The 19275-nt window shown below is 52.3% G+C and overlaps 1 protein-coding gene across 1 annotated transcript in view; it reads left to right on the top strand.

The window, feature by feature from the left end:
- LOC129458299 (kinesin-like protein KIF28P) overlaps positions 1-19275 on the top strand; it is a 58902-nt gene that overhangs the window by 22705 nt on the left and 16922 nt on the right. The window contains 13 exon segments of the mRNA XM_063613597.1: positions 1314-1349; positions 7034-7203; positions 7205-7483; positions 8900-8950; positions 9028-9236; positions 10492-10668; positions 12194-12394; positions 13540-13607; positions 13690-13777; positions 16016-16070; positions 17550-17673; positions 18568-18654; positions 18656-18713. Of these exon segments, the coding sequence (XP_063469667.1) occupies positions 1314-1349; positions 7034-7203; positions 7205-7483; positions 8900-8950; positions 9028-9236; positions 10492-10668; positions 12194-12394; positions 13540-13607; positions 13690-13777; positions 16016-16070; positions 17550-17673; positions 18568-18654; positions 18656-18713 (1603 nt within the window).

Genomic DNA, 19275 nt, shown 5'->3' with positions numbered 1-19275 from the left:
GACAGCAGAACCTTGTCTTAAAAAAAAAAAAAAAAAAAAGAAAAGAAAGAAGAAAACGTTGTCTTCTACTCTCTCAGTCTGTTTTCCGAGTTCCTTCTTTCTACTTGTTTGCCTTGGCCCCTCTCTCATATTGGAGGCTTTCTCTGTCTGCTAATGCTTGGCCCTTTGTTCATTTTTAAACATGAGACACTCTTACATGGATATATTACACATAAAAATAAAAAAACATGAGACACACAGAAGCTAACAGGAAGCTCTGTGGCTGCAGGGCCTGACTAGCAAGACTTACTGCAGGGTGACTCACAGACAAGCCAGCTTTTTCCTGGGGGAGGTGGGAAAACGCCAGTACTTGAGGCCTTTGCTCTAGACTAGAGCCATTCAGAGTCCCCCAGTCCTGCTTAAGAGGTGCGAGCTTGGCTAGCAGGAGTCCAAGAGCATGGGAGGGTGGAGACCAGTCTCTCTACCGATGTTCAGGTTGCATGGGAGGGTGGAGACCAGTCTCTCTACCTATGTTCAGGTTGCATGAGAGGGTGGAGACCAGTCTCTCTACATATGTTCAGGTTGCATGGGAGGGTGGAGACCAGTCTCTCTACCTATGTTCAGGTTGCATGGGAGGGTGGAGACCAGTCTCTCTACCTATGTTCAGGTTGCATGGAAGGGTGGAGACCAGTCTCTCTACCTATGTTCAGGTTGCATGGGAGGGTGGAGACCAGTCTCTCTACCTATGTTCAGGTTGGGGTGTGAACATGAAAGAACCGCCTTTCTCTGTCCCCAGTCGAGACCAAAACAAATATACTACTGTTTGGTATCTTTTTGTTGTTGTTATTTTTTTGAGATGGAGCTTCACTCTGTTGCCCAGGCTGGAGTGCAGTGGCACGATCTCAACTCACTGCAACCTCTGCCTCCCAGGTTCAGGTGACTCTCCTGCCTCAGCCTCCCGAGCAGCTGGGACTGCAAGCACCCGCCACCCTGCCTGGCTAATTTTTGTGTTTTTAGTGAAGGTGGGGTTTCACCATGTTGGCCAGGCTGGTCTCGAACTTCTGACCTCAGGTGATCCACCCGCCTCGGCCTCCCAAAGTGCTGGGATTACAGGCATGAGCCACCGCGCCCGGCCTATATCTGTTTTTAATTATAGTAAGAACTTCTCCCATATCATTATTTGAGAACCTGATATTGCACATTGAAACAGAGCTTTGCTTTATTATCAGCTTTTTCCCTGTTATTCAACATTTATGTTGTTTCCCTATCACTTCTCCGCCCCCAAAATAACTGTTTCAAAAGAATATTTACTTTGTATGCTCTTCTCCATACAGGTTGCGTTCAGTAGGCTGGAAATTTATAATGAACAGGTAATAGAGAGGTTTCTGACCTGCAAATCTGGGCGACTCTGCAGCTCAGTGAACCTCTGGGACTCACAGTCGCCTGTCCTGCCTATAAACTCTGGCCTGGCCTCGACCGCCCAGCCCCACGTACCTCTCCAACTTCGTCAGCGTGCCCTTCTCTTCACACATGGAACCGTTCCTCCTTTTCCTTTCTCGCATCTATCCTTTCTCTGCCTGGAGCACCGTTTCTGCCTTCTCTCTCCTTAAAGACACCACTAAACTTGAAGGTCTAGCTCAAGGTCAGCACCTCGCTCTGAAGCAGGTAGCTTCAGTCGGCGCAACACCGTACAGGGATTGGCAAACTTTACCCGACGAGGGCCGGGTAGTCAATAGTTCAGGCTTTGGCGGCCACGCTGTGCCTGCTGCAGGCACTCAACTCGCTGTCATTGTTCAAGAGAAGCCATAGACGAGACGTGAGAAGGTGCAACTGACTGTGTATCAATGAAACTTTACTTATAGACGCTAAATTTGAATGTTACATCATTTTCATATGTCATAAAATAGTACATTTGTTTCAGCCATTTAAAAACGTGAAAAATACTCAGAGCTCAAGGGTCAAAAGCAGGCAGTGGGCTGAACTCTGCTTACGGGCTGTGGTTCACCAGCTCCTGGAGAGTCAGAAGAGGGTGGTTCAAAGCCCAGCTGTCCTGTTTCCTAGCTGTGTGACTTTGGAAACTCATTTTATCTCAGAGCTCAGTTCACATTTTCATAAGGAGAATTTAAAATAAGACACTACATCTGAAGATGTACTAAATTTTTAAATGTCTAACACCGTGCCTATCCAAAGCTGGATCTTCAGCATTTTTTTTCATTCTGCCCTTTCCCCTTGCACTTATTACATCGTACTCTAAAATTTTATTCACATAGTTGTATGTGATTTCCAAATAATGATTTCCTTTTGAATACTTTTTCATCTGCAGGACTTATGCAATATTTAGTCTAGAATGGGTGCTTCCTAGATGTTTGCTGAATGGATAAATTGACAAATGTACCTATAATTCTAGGTTTCTTATGGTCAGAAGCCATATGCTAATAGTTTCAGTGGAACCCCAGAAATTGTCCAAAGCCCTGGACCTTACTCCCTTTACTACCAAAGCCCTGACCTTACTCCCTTTACTACCAGGTTCTCACGGGGAAGAATGGGGGGAAGGACATCTTATCATGATCCCCCTACTGACACCCACTCATGATGATAATCTCTGTGGAATTCTGCTTCCTTATCTCTAAGTAAGAGAACTGGGGCCGGGCGCAGTGGCTCACACCTGTAATCCCTGCACTTTGGGAGGCCGAGGCGGGCGTATCACGAGGTCAGGAGATCGAAATCATCCTGGCTAACACGGTGAAACCCCGTCTCTACCAAAAATACAAAAAATTAGCCGGGCGTGGTGGCGGGCGCCTGTAGTCCCAGGAGGCTACTCGGGAGGCTGAGGCAGGAGAATGGCGTGAACCTGGGAGGCAGAGCTTGTAGTGAGCTGAGATTGCGCCACTGCACTCCAGCCTGGGCGACAGAGCAAGACTCCATCTCAAAAAAAAAAAAAAAAAAAAGCAGCGAATCGGGCATCGTAAGTTTCACTCACGTCCGTGTGAAGAGACCACCAAACAGGCTTTGTGTGAGTAACAGGCTGTGTATTTCACCTGGGTGCAGGTGGGCTGAGTCCAAAAAGAGAATCAGCAAAGGGAGATGGGGTGGGGCTGTTTTGTAGGATTTGGGTAGGTAAAGGAAAATTACAGTCAAAGGGGGTTGTTCTCTGGCTGGCAGGAGTGGGGATCACAAGGTGCTCAGTGGGGGAGCTTTTGAGCCAGGATGAGCCAGGAGAAGGAATTTCACAAGGTAATGTCACCAGTTAAGGCAGGAACGGCCATTTTCACTTCTTTTGTGATTCTTCAGTTACTTCAGGCCATCTGGATGATATACATGCAGGTCACAGGGGATATGATGGCTTAGCTTGGGCTCAGAGGCCTGACGCTAATATCGTTTTCAGGCCTCCTTTTTCCATCAGTTCTTTCAGCAGTCAATTAAATAAGGTCTGTTAAATATCCTTAATGTTTTAGACAGAATGCTAGACTCTGAGGATGAATAAAACCTGACACGATTCCTACCCTGGAGCAGCTTAGTGGAGGATGCAGCACTCACTGCAGAAAGTAACACAATGTTAGGTGGGCGCGGGAGTGGCACCGAGACCCAGGTGGGCGCGGGAATGGCACCGAGACCCGGGTGGGCACAGGAGTGGCACCGAGACCCGGGTGGGCACAGGAGTGGCACCGAGACCCGGGTGGGCACAGGAGTGGCACTGAGACCCGGGTGGGCACAGGAGTGGCACCGAGACCCGGGTGGGCACAGGAGTGGCACTGAGACCCGGGTGGGCACAGGAGTGGGAGTGGCACTGAGACCCAGGTGGGCACAGGAGTGGGAGTGGCACTGAGACCCAGGTGGGCACAGGAGTGGCACTGAGACCCGGGTGGGCACGGGAGTGGGAGTGGCACTGAGACCCGGGTGGGCACAGGAGTGGGAGTGGCACTGAGACCCAGGTGGGCGCAGGAGTGGCACCGAGACCCGGGTGGGCGCGGGAGTGGCACTGAGACCCGGGTGGGCACAGGAGTGGGAGTGGCACTGAGACCCAGGTGGGCGCAGGAGTGGCACTGAGACCCAGGTGTGTGCGGGAGTGGCACTGAGACCCAGGTGGGCACAGGAGTGGCACCGAGACCGAGGTGGGCACAGGAGTGGCACCGAGACTGAGGCTTGGAAGCGGGGGTGGAGCTAATACCGCCGGGGCTGTTCCGTGTTGTCTGCAGAGGAGTTAGGCTGGGCCTTGAAAGAGGGTTGTGAGTTTGGTGAGGCAGAGAAGTGAGGGTGCAAATAGAAATAGTGGCACTTCAGGCAGCAGGATGTGTATTTTAAATCATTAACACATGAAAGTTAGCATTTACGGGTCGGGCGAGTGCCCTGTGTGGCGGGAGGGGGTATGTGGCCGCTGAGGGTAGGGGGAGCATCCGAGGATGAAGCCGGAGATGGCTGCCAAGGAGGAAGGTCCTTTAAAGAGCAGGCAACGGAGAAGCAAGCAAGGCTTCCAAAGGGGGAGTAAAACCATCAGATCGGGGTTTTAGGTATTTCTCCAGCGGCAGAGTGAAGCTGGACTTGAAGGAGTGCCAGATGGAGCGGAACAGGAGTTAGGAGGCTCTCCATGGCCCAGGTGAGGGACAAGGTGTGGTGATCTTTTTTCCCTTTCTTTCCTTTTTGAAACAAGGTCTGTGTTGCCCAGGCTGGAGTACAGTGCCACGATCATAACTCACTGTAACCTTAAACTCCTGGACTCGAGTGATGCTCCTACCTTAGCCTCCAAGTAGCTGGAGCTACAGGTGCACACCACCATGCCCAGCTAGTTAAAAAAAAAAAAAACAATTTGTGGAGACAGGATGTCACTATGTTGCCCAGGCTGGTCTCGAACTCCTGGCCTCAGGTAAACTTCCTGCCTCGGCCTCCCAAAGGATTACAGGCAGGAGCCACCGCACCCGGCCCATCGTCACTCTTGATCTCCAGGCATAACTTGGAGGGTGCTGCTGCCAGCAGCAAGTCCCTGTACTTCATTCCATCCAGATAAACTTACTTGCCTTTTTTCTAATAAGCCTTATTCAGTCATATCTTCAGTATGAGATGCCACTTCCTATCATTTCTATCACTCGGGGGAAATTACAGAAAGGCTTCCTAGCTAAGGCAGCAGTTGTCCCCATTTTGATGTTTTATCTCCGGCACCTTATGTCTGTTATCCTAATTTTGCTTCCCCCAAACTTCAATCTGCGATCTTGCCTGGACTGTAGGACTTAAAGCCACAGATGCTGGAGCTCGGGGAGAGCTGAGAGATCATTTAATCTGTCCTCCTAGAAGGAGAACACTGGGAATGTCAGACTTTCTAAAGGTCTCACATGTTGGACGCAGAACCAGGACTAAGAAGCCAGGTCTGATTCTCAGTCTGGGTTGCTCTGCACCAAGTAACACAGACTGCTCCGGCTCTACTGGGACCCCAGCATGACTCTACTTGGCCTTCTCAGCATGGCTTTTTTGAGAGCAAGGGGACATGGGAATTCCCCTAAGGCCCTGGAGTAAGCATCATCACACAAACCTCCCATAATAAAATCCAAAGAATTACCCAGATTTTCTGGTTTGGTTAGGCTGTTGCAAATACTGGGGTTTTGTTTGTTTGTTTTTTTGAGACGGAGTCTCACTCTGTCACCCAGGCTGGAGTGCAGTGGTGTGATCTCAGCTCACTGCAATCTCCGCCTCCCGGGTTCAAGTGATTCTCCTGCCTCAGCCTCTTGAGTAGCTGGGACTACAGGTGCCCACCAACATGCCCGGCTAATTTGTTTTGTATTTTTAGTAGAGACGGGGTTTCACTATCTTGGCCAGGCTGGTCTCGAACTCCTGACGTCAAATGATCCACCAGCCTCAGTCTCCCGAAGTGCTGGGATTACAGGTGTGAGCCACCGTGCCTGGCCACAAATACTATTGAGACTGAATAAGTTTCCCTTGGAAGTAGAGATCTCAAGGTAGTGGTATTTGTTGTGCCATGACTTAACCTAGGCGGAATGTGTCTTCTGTGTATATTAGGTACTTTGAACATTACTAACTTCTAATTATTTTTATTATTTATCACTGTTCTCAGTAAAGTTAAGACTTCATTACTTTGTAATATAGAATTTAGAAAGAGGCTATGGTGGGTTTTTTTTTTATACTATCTGCAAAGGAGTTGCTAATTAAATAGAGTTAACAAGATTGCTAGGAGAATATTTATGTTAATAAGAGAACAATGTGTTCAAGTGCAAAAACTCCAGAAGCACCTATTTATAGACAGACCGCTGTGGATACCAACTCACATGCCTCATCACGCTGCAAAGACCACTTCCCTGGCCCCCGGGTGCAGTGAACTAAGTGTCAGGTGTTAGCCCAGCCCTAGTTGCACTGTGCATGCAATGAGCATCGTGTGTGCTCTGCGTCAGGAACTGTGAGGATCCACTGGTAAAAAGACATCCACCCTTAGGGAACTCAGTCTGTTTGGATTGGTCTAGGTATATACCTGACAACAATAAAACTGTATTTCTAAAAGATAATTTTTTTTTTTTTTTACACTTAAAAAGAAAAGCTGGCCAGGTACAGTGGCTCAAGCCTGTAATCCTAGCACTTTGGGAGGCAGAGGTAGGCAGATCACCTGAGGTCAGGAGTTTGAGACTGGCCTGGCCCACATGGTGAAACCCTGTCTCTACTAAAAATACAAAAAGTAGCCAGGCATGATGGTGCATGCCTATAACCCAAGCTACTTGGGAGGCTGAGGCAGGAGAATAGCTTGAACCAGGGAGGTGGAGGTTGCGATGAGCTGAGATCATGCCATTGCACTCCAGCCTGGGCAACAAAAGCAAAACTGTCTCAGGTAAAAAAAAAAAAAACCATGCTTCTCACTTCACTAATTACAGCAGTCTTCCTATCCTTTTGCTTGCAATTTCCCTATTTCTTACTTCGCTAAATTATGAAATACCTACAGAAATTTATCCATTCATCCAATAACTATTATTGAGCATCTATATAGGCAGAGATACAGCAGTGAAGTAAACAACAATCCCCGCCTTCCTGAAGTTTACATTATTTGTTCTATTTTCTATAGATATGAGATTTACTGTCCAGAACCAAAAAACCTGGTGGGCTCAGAGTAAGGGAAGATCAACAGCTGGGCTTTTACCTGGAAGGCCTGAAGTCGGTGCCCTGTGAGAACTATACCCAAATTGAAAGGCTGATGGAACAAGGAACAAAAATAAGGACCACGGCTTCCACCAATGAATGCCAGCAGCAGCCGGTCTCACCTGGTCATCACCATCCAGTGCAAGCAGATGGGAGCCAAATGGACGCCACTGTCCCAATCTCCAGACAAGGCCACTCTGCGGAAGGCTCCCCCTGGTATAATGAGCTGGTGGCATCTCCACACAAGGCCGCTCTGCAGAAGGCTCTCCCTGAGGAAGGATCCCCCTGCGGAAGGCTCCCCCTGGTGGCATCTCCACACAAGGCCGCTCTGCGGAAAGCTCCCCCTGCAGAAGGCTCCCCCTGGCATAATGGGCTGGTGGGTATTACAGGATCCTGCAGATTTGACCTATGGATGAAGGTGGCTCTTCCAACCACAGCATATAGAGCCAGAAACAGGAAAAGGGGACGTGTGTGCCCTTCTCCTGCCTCCCTCCCACCTCAATAGTCACACCCCACCCAGCCTAAGTGAGCCTACCAGAGCCCCAAAGCGCCCATAGGGCTAAGAGCTGTTTTCCCTCAAGTATATTCCAGTGCTCGGAGGAATAAGCTTTGACCCCAATTTGATCAAGAAGCAAATTGTGAAGGTATGAGAGCATCTCCATGGTTTATCCTGGAGAACTGTGTCAGCAGCACATCTGTGCATTACCACCGTGAGACCAGCGTTCAGACCCATGAGCCTGAGGACCACCAGGAACTGAAGTACCCTTTCCATGCGTGGATGCACCAAGTTTTTTTTCTTTTTTCGAGACGGAGTTTTGCTCTTGTTGCCCAGGCTGGAGTGCAATGGCATGATCTCGGCTCACTGCAACCTCTGCCTCCCAGGTTCAAGCAATTCTCCTGCCTCAGCCTCCCAAGTAGCTGGGACTACAGGCGTGCACCATCATACCTGGCTAATTTTGTATTTTTAGTAGAGATGGGGTTTCTCCATGTTGGTCAGGCTGGTCTCGAACTCCCGATCTCAGGTGATCCGCCCACCTCGGCCTCCCAAAGTGCTGGGATTACAGGCGTGAGCCACCGCACCCGGCCGCACCAAGATAAGTTCTTTGGAACCAAGCAATTCATGTAGCATTCCACTAACTAGAATCTTTGATCAACTAGAGCACACTTTGATCCTCCATACTGGTACCTCGGCGGACATCAGAGAGTGATCTCTACAATACCACCAATCTGATCTAGAAATGGCTATACACAAATCCTGGGTCAATGTTACATGTAGCTATGATCCTACCACCTCTGTCCCCTAAGTCATAGTACCAGTAATAGAACAGTAATCAATGAAAAGAATTCCGTTCTATGCAGGAATAAGGGGAAAACATGGGACTGTGTTCAAGTCTGGATGCCTCTGTTCACCAGCTCTAAGACTTTGGGAAATAGCCTCTGAGCCTCAGTTTCCTCTTCTGTAAGATGAGACGAGACACTCTCCTTGCAGTGTCTCCATGTCAGGAAGCTTGAATAAGATATTGCATTTTAAGGAACTTGGTAAACTTTTAAGTACTATTCATTTGATTTCACAATGTTAGTAAAATTCATCAACTTTATATATGGTTTGCCCTGCTATTTTTTTTAACTTGATATTTTAGAGGCAAGTGAAGAAATCAGCTAGGAAAAAAGAAGAGAGTTAGCATCGTACTCTGTCTATTGGGGTCAGTAGTGATATTAACACCTGATATTGCATGCCAGGCATGTGCTAGAACAATTACCTCTGTGATCTTTAACCCTCATAACATCTCAGGAATGTGTTTCTATCACTGGTTTACCACTGTGAAGTTGAGACTCTGAAAAGGTAAGTTGTTTGCACATAGTCATGGAGCCAGCAAAGGAATCTGTAGGGTTCTGAAGTACGTGTTTTTTCCTCTGCAGCTTGTTCCAAGCCTGCTCTCCTGAACCTTCTAAGAAAGGGAGGTGTGGGGAGAAGGGAGTCTGTGGCCTCTGTAGGACCCTCCCCACATGCTGCCCTGCCCCTCCTCGGGCGAAGGCCGGCCTTGGGAATCCACCAGCACAGCTCCCCACTGAGTACGGGCAGGAGATTGGGACTGTCAGGCCTGATTCTGGGCAGCTGGAGTTGGCATGTGAGGTGAAACTTACTTGCCAGCCCTGATAATGTCATTCACCAGGTCTATGGGCTTAGAGGTTAGACAGAGTCTGGCCCTAGCAGCTGTGACCATGGGCAAGAAATAGAACCTCTCCCCTATCACCTGTTACACTGAGTGAGCATTCCTCATTCACAGCGCTGGTGAGAGGACTGCGGGAGGTCATGTGTGGCCTGTGCCTAGCAGAGTTCTGCCTGGTGTGTGAGTCAGGCTTGGGAAGTGTGGTTATGATGATGCCACCCAGGAACTGCCTCCCTTCTGGTCTTTTCTGTGGCCCTCTTCTCAGCACAGGGGCACTTGCATGTTGGTGACAAATGTCTTCCTTCTCATTCTTCACTGCACAGCCTCAGTATTGTGGCACACCATGAGGCATTTTCTTCCAGCATCTGACACAAGCTCAGGTTTTATTTTCATTTTCTGAGATAGGGTGTCACCCTGTCACCCAGCCTGGGGTACAGTGGCATGATCGTGGCTCATAGCATCCTCAACCTCCCAGACTCAGGTGATCCTCCCTCCTCGGCCTCCCAAAGTGCTAGGATTACAGGTATGAACCACCATGCCCAGCCCAAGCTCAGAGCTTTAGATCGAATTTTGCCTTAAGCAGTATCCAGAACATTTGTTTTCTCCCTGCTTATCAGATGCAAATCCGTTGCTTCCAGTTTTTACACAAGAGACCATGTGATACAGAGGAAAGAGAAAATGGTGCCCACAGCCCGTGGGACTTGTAAACTCTGATTCCATCTCCCCTGTGTAAAATGAAAGGGGTACAGTTACCAGATTTAGCAAATAAAAATACAAGGTGCTGGGTTACATTGAAATTTCAGAGAAAAGGAATGTTTTACTGTATATCCCACGCAACATTTGGGGGCATCTGTCTTCTCTGACGACATCGAAAGGAGTGACCTAGAACACCTCTGAGGCTCCTCCCAGCCCGGCGCAGGCGCAGAGCAGAGCCTGCCGACAGCCTCCACGCCAGGAGTCATTTCAGCAGCCACAGGGATTGGGCAGGTTCTTAGGTTAACCAAGTCAGCCCAATTGGCTGTGTTCCGGTCTCAGGACATGTCGGGGCTGAGGTCCGGCCTGGCTGAGCTGCACGTGTTTATTTGAACTGTGCAGGTGATTCAAGTCATTTTGGTCTTAATGGTTGAATGGAACCAGACCTGGTGCGGAATCTCAAGTCATCTGGGGCGGGTAGGGGAGACCTGAGTGTGTCCTGGGGGTGCTGCTGCTCCAGCAAAGGGCTCCAGGCCTAAGACTGTGTCTATCTTTGCACATGAAAGGGCTAAAAAGATCCAGAACAAAGCAGTGGTCAACACCTGGACACTGATGAGAGAGTCATCTGCTGGCCAGATGCAGAAACTCCATAATGTCAGGGAAATCGAGTTAGGGGCTGATGCCCTGAGCAACGGGGGTTCTGACCTGGCCGAAGCCTGAGGCTGGGGGTGGAGGGAACACCTGCATTCGAATCTGAGGGAGTGGTTGGGGCACAGTGGGGGGCACTGGGGCTTTGTCCAGGATATTGTGGTTCCATCCTTTTTAAAAAAAACTTTGAGATAGACGTAGACTCACTTGCAGTTGTGAGAAATAATAGCCCTGCATTTTAAGATGGTCATCTTACTCTCATTTTTATTGACAGTTTATTTATTTAGTATTTGAGACAGGGTCCGCTCTGTCACCCGGGCTCGAGTGCAGAGGTGTGATCACCACTTACGACAGCCTCAAATCTCCTGGGCTCAAGTAATCCTCCTGCCTCGGCTTTGCAAAGTGCTGGGGTTACAGGCGTGAGCCACTGTGACCAGCCTCGTTTTTATTTTGAGATCATCGTTTCTCCCAGGATGTTTTTCCTTACCGGATTTGGACAGTGGCCATCTGATGTCTGCCCACAGAGGGCTTCCTGCGGAGAGATGACGCAGAAAGCCCACGGAGGGTTGGCCACCTCCTCCAAGACAGAGCTCCACCCTGGCTGTGCATCCCAGCCACCTGGTGACAGGGCTCCGCCCAACCTCACAAACCAGAATCCCGGGCAGCGTCAGCGCTAAAGCGCCCCAGGTGATTCCAACATGCGCAATTATTGAGAACCCCTGTGACAGGTAAAAGACCTTCGATTGCAGTTTGGCAGCATAAATATATATATCGTTTTATGCTCATTAATGATTTAAAATGAGATGGATAAAAAGGTAAAATAAAACTACTGAGGTGAAATTGGCATGAACGTCCGGTATCAAAGCAGCAATATTGAATGGGCTCCCTCCCTCCTGGGGGCCCTCGGGTAGTGGCAGGACCTCCTGCGCCCCTTGCCCTACCCATCACGCCAGGCTACCCAAAGGCTCAGACAGAGGGTGGGCCAGCCCCGAGCCCCACTGGCCCATTCCCAGGCACACGACCCGACTCGCTGAGGCTTCAACCTCAACAAAGCGCTCCCTAAATCAGAATCAGTGCACACGTGTGTGTCCTGGCCTGGGCCTGGCTCTGCCTGTCACAAATCTCCGTACCATCAAAAACTGGACGTGCCAGATGTGGACCTACACGTAGCACGTAACCCCCACTGCTCGCAAGCACAGACACGGACTATATGGGAAACAGTGTAAGCCTATGATTCTTCCCGAATCCCCCGACCCCATGGGAAATCCCTGTAGCGAGGAATCACGTGAAACGCCCTCACAAACCTGAGCAAGTAAAAAATAAGAGACAGAACACTGAACTCACGCCTCCCCCTTAAAGGACCTTCTTGCACTAACGTCTTACGAATTAGGAGGAGAATTAAAAGTCCTCTTTGTAGGACTTACCGAAAGATCTCGTCTTCACGCATAAGTGTGGTGCATTCCTGCTGCTGCCGGGGTCCTGGGCTTTGAGAACCGAGCCGGAGACACCCTAGCTATCCCGTGCCTCCCCCTGGCGCTGCAGACCCGCTGCTTAAAATGCCTCCCTCCTTCCAGAGCCGTCGGCCTGTCTCCAGGCAGAGCAGCAGCTGGGGGCTCCTGATCAGGTGACCCGGGCACACCTGCTGGAGAAGGCCCAGGTGAGCTTCACTCCCGCCACCTGCGGAGGCTCAGCCCAGGGCAGGGGGCTGGGCACAGGCTGCGGTCCGGCTGGCCAGGCCCGATTGTGGCGAGGCTTTTTCAATGAATGTGTAACGTGTGACTGGTAATGATGCTACTGGCAGAGCTAGGGAGAGAGCGTCAGAGCATGCAAGCGAGGGAACCGGGGAGGCCTCGGTGCCTGGCAGGGCGTGAGGCCGGGTATCGATCCTGGCATTTGCTGATGAGATCACACCCTAAATGGGCTGTGATGTGAATTTTGGCCTCCCCTCGCCACCCCGGCTTCCACCCCACTCCGCTCCCCATGGCCACGAGGCCCTGGGAAAATCCCAAAGTTGAGGATAAGACCTGGAGTACTTGGGGACTGGAGCTGGGGATTCCGGAAGCTCATACGGCCTAACTACGGCCTCAGGGCCTCGGGGGTGGAGCAGGGTGGGGTCTGTGGCATCAGGAAGCCAGATGGTTAAGGCTGTGCTGAGTCACGTTCTGGGTAAGTGGTGGCTGGGACGCTCAGCTTCAAGGGTCAAGTAGGGTCACATGGAGGAATACGTGATTTTGGGTTCTGCATATACAGTAAAAATTGGGGCTGGGCGCAGTGGCTCACGCTTGTAATCCCAGCACTTTGGGAGGCCGAGGCGGGCGGATCACGAGGTCAGGAGATCGAGACCATAGTGAAACCCCGTCTCTACTAAAAATACAAAAAATTAGCCGGGCGTGTTGGCGGGCGCCTGTAGTCCCAGCTACTCGGAGAGGCTGAGGCAGGAGAATGGCGTGAACCCGGGAGGCGGAGCTTGCAGTGAGCCGAGATCGCGCCACTGCACTCCAGCCTGGGCGACAGAGCGAGACTCCGTCTCAAAAAAAAAAAAAAATTGGAAGGATTTTTGCCCTCTTTACTCTTTGTCAGAGAGGATTTCAAGCTGTAAAAGTCTTCCTCATGCATAATCATCCCCGTTTTGTTTACTGTCAAATCCCTACGCCACAACAATCCTTGTGTGGACGAATGACATGTTCAGGTTCCCAGGTGAGGGTTCGTGCCGTACCCCACTTTTTGCCATCAACATCTGATTCTCAGCCAGCCAGCAGCACTTCGGGAGAATGAGAGGCTGCATGGAGACATGGGGAGGGGCTGCCCAGGCGGGGGACCAGAGCGGGGCATGCAGACAGCTGGGGAGGGCAGCAGGGAGACGGTGCCTTGGAACTGTCCGGTCCAGATGTACTGACTCCTGACGGCTGGACTGCCTGAGACTCCACCCCACCATCAGCAATGCCCCAGCCCCTCTCACCTTTCCTCCCTCCCCAGGCGGTTGACAAGGTGCACAGAGACGGGAAAGAAGTATTTCTCCCCCGGGTGGGCTGGTGCGGACTGCTGACGCCCACCCTCTCCACTTCTGCAGGAGCAGCAGATGATGACCTTCCCTCACCTTCTTAACGTCAACGAGGACCCTCAGCTCGCCGGGTTTCATTCAAGCTGGTACCCAGCCGGCCCCCTGCCCCCGCCCTGCCCTCCCGCTGCGCCCGCCCCGCCCTTCCCCTGCCCTCCCCCCTGTCCCTGCCCTTCTCATGCTTCTTGCCCCACAGGCATGTTTTTCTTTCTTGTTTTTTAAATATTTTTCATTTTGGTAAAATATACATAAAGTTCATTTTAACCATTTTAAGAGTACAGCTCAGTGGCATTCGGTACATTCACACTGTGTGACCATCACCACCATCCATCTGCAGTACATTTTCATCTTCCCCGAGGAAACTCCGTACCCACGAAACGCGAGCTGCCCCTCCCCCTCCAGCGCGGCAGCCATGCCCCACCTTCTGTCTCTGTGCGTTTGACAGTGGGGGGACCTCAGGTAACCCCTCCCCCACCTTCTGTCTCTGTGCGTTTGACAGTGGGGGGACCTCAGGTAACCCCTCCCCCACCTTCTGTCTCTGTGCGTTTGACAGTGGGGGGACCTCAGGTAACCCCTCCCCCACCTTCTGTCTCTGTGCGTTTGACAGTGGGGGGACCTCAGGTAACCCCTTCCCCACCTTCTGTCTCTGTGCGTTTGACAGTGGGGGCACCTCAGGTAACCCCTCCCCCACCTTCTGTCTCTGTGCGTTTGACAGTGGGGGGATCTCAGGTAACCCCTCCCCCACCTTCTGTCTCTGTGCGTTTGACAGTGGGGGGACCTCAGGTAACCCCTCCCCCACCTTCTGTCTCTGTGCGTTTGACAGTGGGGGCACCTCAGGTAACCCCTCCCCCACCTTCTGTCTCTGTGCGTTTGACAGTGGGGGGATCTCAGGTAACCCCTCCCCCACCTTCTGTCTCTGTGCGTTTGACAGTGGGGGGACCTCAGGTAACCCCTCCCCCACCTTCTGTCTCTGTGCGTTTGACAGTGGGGGCACCTCAGGTAACCCCTCCCCCACCTTCTGTCTCTGTGCGTTTGACAGTGGGGGCACCTCAGGTAACCCCTTCCCCACCTTCTGTCTCTGTGGATTTGACAGTGGGGGGATCTCAGGTAACCCCTCCCCCACCTTCTGTCTCTGTGCGTTTGACAGTAGGGGCACCTCAGGTAACCCCTCCCCCACCTTCTGTCTCTGTGGATTTGACAGTAGGGGGACCTCAGGTAACCCCTTCCCCACCTTCTGTCTCTGTGGATTTGACAGTGGGGGGACCTCAGGTAAGGACCTTTTCATCCTTCTCTCACTGGCTTATGCCCTCAGCAGAATGTCCTCAAGGTGCATCCGTGTAGCTTGTGTGAGAATTTCCTTCCTCTCGAAGGCTGAAAAACATTCCCTCGGATGTATACAGCACGTTTTATTCATCTATTATCCTGGCATCGTTCTTGTTACATTTTTGTTTAGCGGTTTCTGTGGAGAGCATCAGCCGCTGAATCGTCTTCCTGACCTAAATGAGTGCTGAACAGGTTGGAACACAGCACCCAGAACTGCAGGAGCCCCTGGCTTCCCCTCCCCGACTGTGCACCCCCAGGACGGCCGCGAGGGCTCCGTGCACCCCCAGGATGGCTGTGAGGCCTCCGTGCGAGATGGCCGTGGGATGTGGGGATGTGGGGGGTGACATGTCTGCACTCCTTGGGGTCAGTCACTACACAGAAACGGAGCTTCAAACACCAGAACCTCTCCCGTGGCCAGTATTCAGCGGGTCTCCTGAGGCCCAGACCTAATAGTGTCTTCCTCCAGAATGCTCATGGAAGAAGGTGGAACTTTAAAAAAGTTAGGAACTCCCCCCCTTCCCCCCACACACAAGGCAGAAAGAAAAGTATGTCTAAGTACCATTATGATTGAAAATCCCAATTGGAAAAATCCCTTCAGTACCATCCACTGTAGAGAAAATGTCACTTCCGACACATCAGACATGTTAACTTCTTATGGTCAAATTCTGAAAGTGTCTGATTTTTTTTTTTTTTTTTTTTTTTTTGAGACGGAGTCTCGCTCTGTCACTCAGGCTGGAGCGCAGTGGCGCGACCTCGGCTCACTGCAAGCTCCGCCTCCCGGGTTCACGCCATTCTCCTGCCTCAGCCTCTCTGAGTAGCTGGGACTACAGGCGCCCGCCACCACGCCTGGCTAATTTTTTTGTATTTTTAGTAGAGACGGGGTTTCACCGTGGTCTCGATCTTCTGACCTCGTGGTCCGCCCGCCTCGGCCTCCCAAAGTGCTGGGATTACAAGCGTGAGCCACCGCGCCCGGCCGATTTATTTTTAAAATAAATTATATCTTGATTCTTTTCAGGTTCATGTGATGCCCGCCGGGCTGCCTCAAATGCTATCGTGATTCAAGGTTTGGGGTGAGTTTGCATGAATCAGTGTCCTCGTCCAGCATTAGAGGATTGTGATTCCTCCATCTAGACATCTGCAGAGCCACACAGTCTGCAGGACAAGCAGGGACACTGCCCAGGTCTCCGCAGGCCACCTGCTCCAGGGCTGGTCTGAGAAAGCTGAGGGCAGGGCTTTCGTCCTCTGGCTGAAATCCAGGGTGCAGTGCTGGTTTGCTTCCTGGGCTGCAACCCTGGGAGAAAAGGGAAAGCTGGTTTCTAGATTCTGTGTAATAATTCTTCACAAACAGAAGCAAGTAGAGCTGGCCAGGAAACGAAGGGGGCCGAATGAACAAGCCCACCGGGCGTGGCCCAAACATAAGTGCATCCTTGGATCTCTCCTGGTGCTTGGAGCCCTGACCCACTGGACTACAGAAAGCCCAGGCTGTGGAGTGACCCCAAGGGCTCCCTCAGGAGGCCCCTGCAGGAGCCCTGGGAAAGCCCCTGCCGGGCCTCACGCAGTCGAGAGCTGTCCCCAGCTCTGTGGCTGCCCTGCCTGGGAGGCCGCTGCTGGAGGGTCCTCCTCCTGCTTCCAGCTCTCCAGCTGGGAAGCACCATCACCTACGTCCTTCAGACAGATCACCCCTCCCCGTACGAAAGCCCACGGGCCGTCGTGGCGGGAGGGGTGCTGACCCAGGGGCCGGCTGGCCCCGCCTCGTCCTGCACTGCCAGCCTCCTTCTCGGGACCTCTCCCTGGGGATCCCCCTCAAGTCCAGACCACGTCCTTGGTCCAATGCACAGGTGAGTAAATGTCTGAACTCCAGTGATGAGGCCAAAACCTTTCCCACAGGACCCCTGGGCCCCATGCAAAAAAGGTTTGGATGCACACGGGTCTCCACATCCAGAACATTCCTTGATGGCCTAGGAGTGCAGGAACATGGAACATGCTAAGGCAGGGAGCCAGTCATTCAGGACACACAGATGACATCCGGTGTGGGGAAGCGGGGCGGGGAGGGAGGACACCAACCTGACACCCCTGATGTCCAGCCCCAGATCTTACAAGGTCTGAATTTATACCGTGAGGGCGCAGAAACAGATAGAAACGTACCTGGAGTAGATGAGCTCGTTAAGAGTCGCCTCCCGAGTGTCTCTTCTGAAGCTTGCTTGCTGCCATTTTCCCACCACCCCATCCCACTAGCCTGGGAGCATGAGGACTCCAGTGTGGCCTTGGCCGGCTCCCCGCAGTGCTAGGCCCTCAGCTGGTGTTCATTCTGTTAGTGAAGCCCTTGCCTGCTGTCTCCCAGCTCCTCGTGCTCCCCAAGGGCAGGGTCCTTCTGCACCCGCTGCTGTCCCCATGCATCATGGGCCATAGCACACAGGAGGCCCCGAGATGCCACCTGCCATCCTCCGCAGCTGTAGATCTTCCCTCCTGTGCAAATGAGAAAGATCAGCCTACCTGCTCACGAAAACCACCATTTGCTGGGTGTCTTAGACTGACTCTTGTCTTCTTAGAATTTCAGATAAACACGCTTCCTTCACAAATGCCGATGGTAAAGTGATGGTCATTCCACACAGCAAATGCAAGGTTGCCGTTAACGGGGTGCCCATCACCACCAGGACAAAGCTGCAGCATTTGGTAAACTTCCCTGCGGGCTCACAGAATGTCCTAGGTCCTCAAGAGCTGGGAGGGGACAGTCATGTGAGGTGCCCACATCACAGATGTGACAGGATGGGGCTTTCACACCGGTTCCTCTGCCACCACGGCCCGGGGACGACATGGCACCGCTGCTGGAGGGACAGGCCTGCTCCTGCCTCGCTCTGTGGTCTTGGGCAAGTCACTTTACTCCTCTGACCTCACCTGGAAAACAAGGAGGCTGAACTAGGTGTCCTCCCAGGTCCCTTCCAGCTCTAACATTTTGTGCCATTTTAGATTTTTCTAAGAGCCTGTCACTGAGAGGGGTTGAACAGCGTCTTGCAAACATCGCTGCCTCTTCCTCTCCAGTCTGCCAACCCTGGGGCCCCTGCCAGCTTCCCAACAGCCCTCTCCCCTCCCTGGTGGCCAGAGCCTTTCAGACAGGACAGTCAAATGAGGATTGGCCACTCCCCTTTTGGAAAGCCCCCTCAGTGACCTCCCTCGGCCTCCTGTCCCTGGCCACACTGCCCTTCTTTCAGCAGCCGTCTCTGCCTCACCAAGACTTACCGCCCAGGAGGGCTTAGCTTGGGCATCACCCCTCGGAAGAGGCCGTCTGTAGCCTGCAGTCTGAGTTAGGACCTGGTGCCCCCTGCAGCCCTGGCTGCACTTGCCCAGACCAGCCTGGAAACGCGTGGAGGGAGGGCCAAGGGAGTCACGCCCTCAATGGGTGCAATGAAGGTGAACGCAGGAGCCAGAGGCCACCTCCCTCCTCTCTGGGTCTCTCCCTGTCTGGGGGATCCCTGTGGGAAGGACATTCCTCAGATCCTTCTCACTGGGGAGGTTCACCTCACCCTCCTTGGCCTCAAACCCCTCCTGAGCCCACCGTCTCCTCCCCAGGACCGCCTGATTTTGGGATCCAACAGCACCTACCTGTACGTGGGGTTTCCTTCGGAGCGGGGCAGTGAGGACCTCAGCAGGTTCCATTAACGACTTCTTCCAGCTGGAGAGGGCGGCCGTGGAGGGAGTGAGCACAAACTCGGTGAGCCCCCTCCTGACTGCCGGCCTCTCCCGTGTGCCGATCTGAGAGCAGCGATTTCACACTCTGTCTCTCTGCTTTCCTTAACAAAATCATCATTTGTTTTGTCAAAGTCTGATGTTTACAAAATTGAATTATGATTTCCATATAGAGTGAGCACACGTTAAACATTCAACTCGTTAAAGGTTCCCTGACGAAGGTAAAGATGTTTCAAAGGGGTAGAGAAGAGAGTGGGGTACACAGCAAATGAGGGAAGAATGCTGAGCTAGAGAAGCCAGTTAGTGGCCTCGGGCCGCCCCCAGGGACCTGCTGGGCCTGCAGAAGCAGTGGCCCAACTCAAGAGGGGCCGGCTGGGGCTGCTCTGGGCTGGAAATGCGTGGCCCAGAAGAACGTGCAGCCCGAGTCTTCTGAGACAGAATCTCCCCTTCTCCCCTGAACGCCCCCGGCAGTATCCCACGCTGGCCGCCCGCCTCTGCCTGTCTCTGCTGGGGCTTTTGCACGCCTTCCCCGCCCCTCTCCCCAGCCCCGTATCACCGTGCTCCAGGCGGCTCCCCCGAATCCAGGTGAGG

The sequence above is a fragment of the Symphalangus syndactylus genome, chromosome 19 (assembly GCF_028878055.3).
Source record: "Symphalangus syndactylus isolate Jambi chromosome 19, NHGRI_mSymSyn1-v2.1_pri, whole genome shotgun sequence".
NCBI lineage: Eukaryota > Metazoa > Chordata > Mammalia > Primates > Hylobatidae > Symphalangus > Symphalangus syndactylus.
Note: the sequence above shows the minus strand (reverse complement) of the source record. Positions and strands in the feature narration are given on the sequence as shown.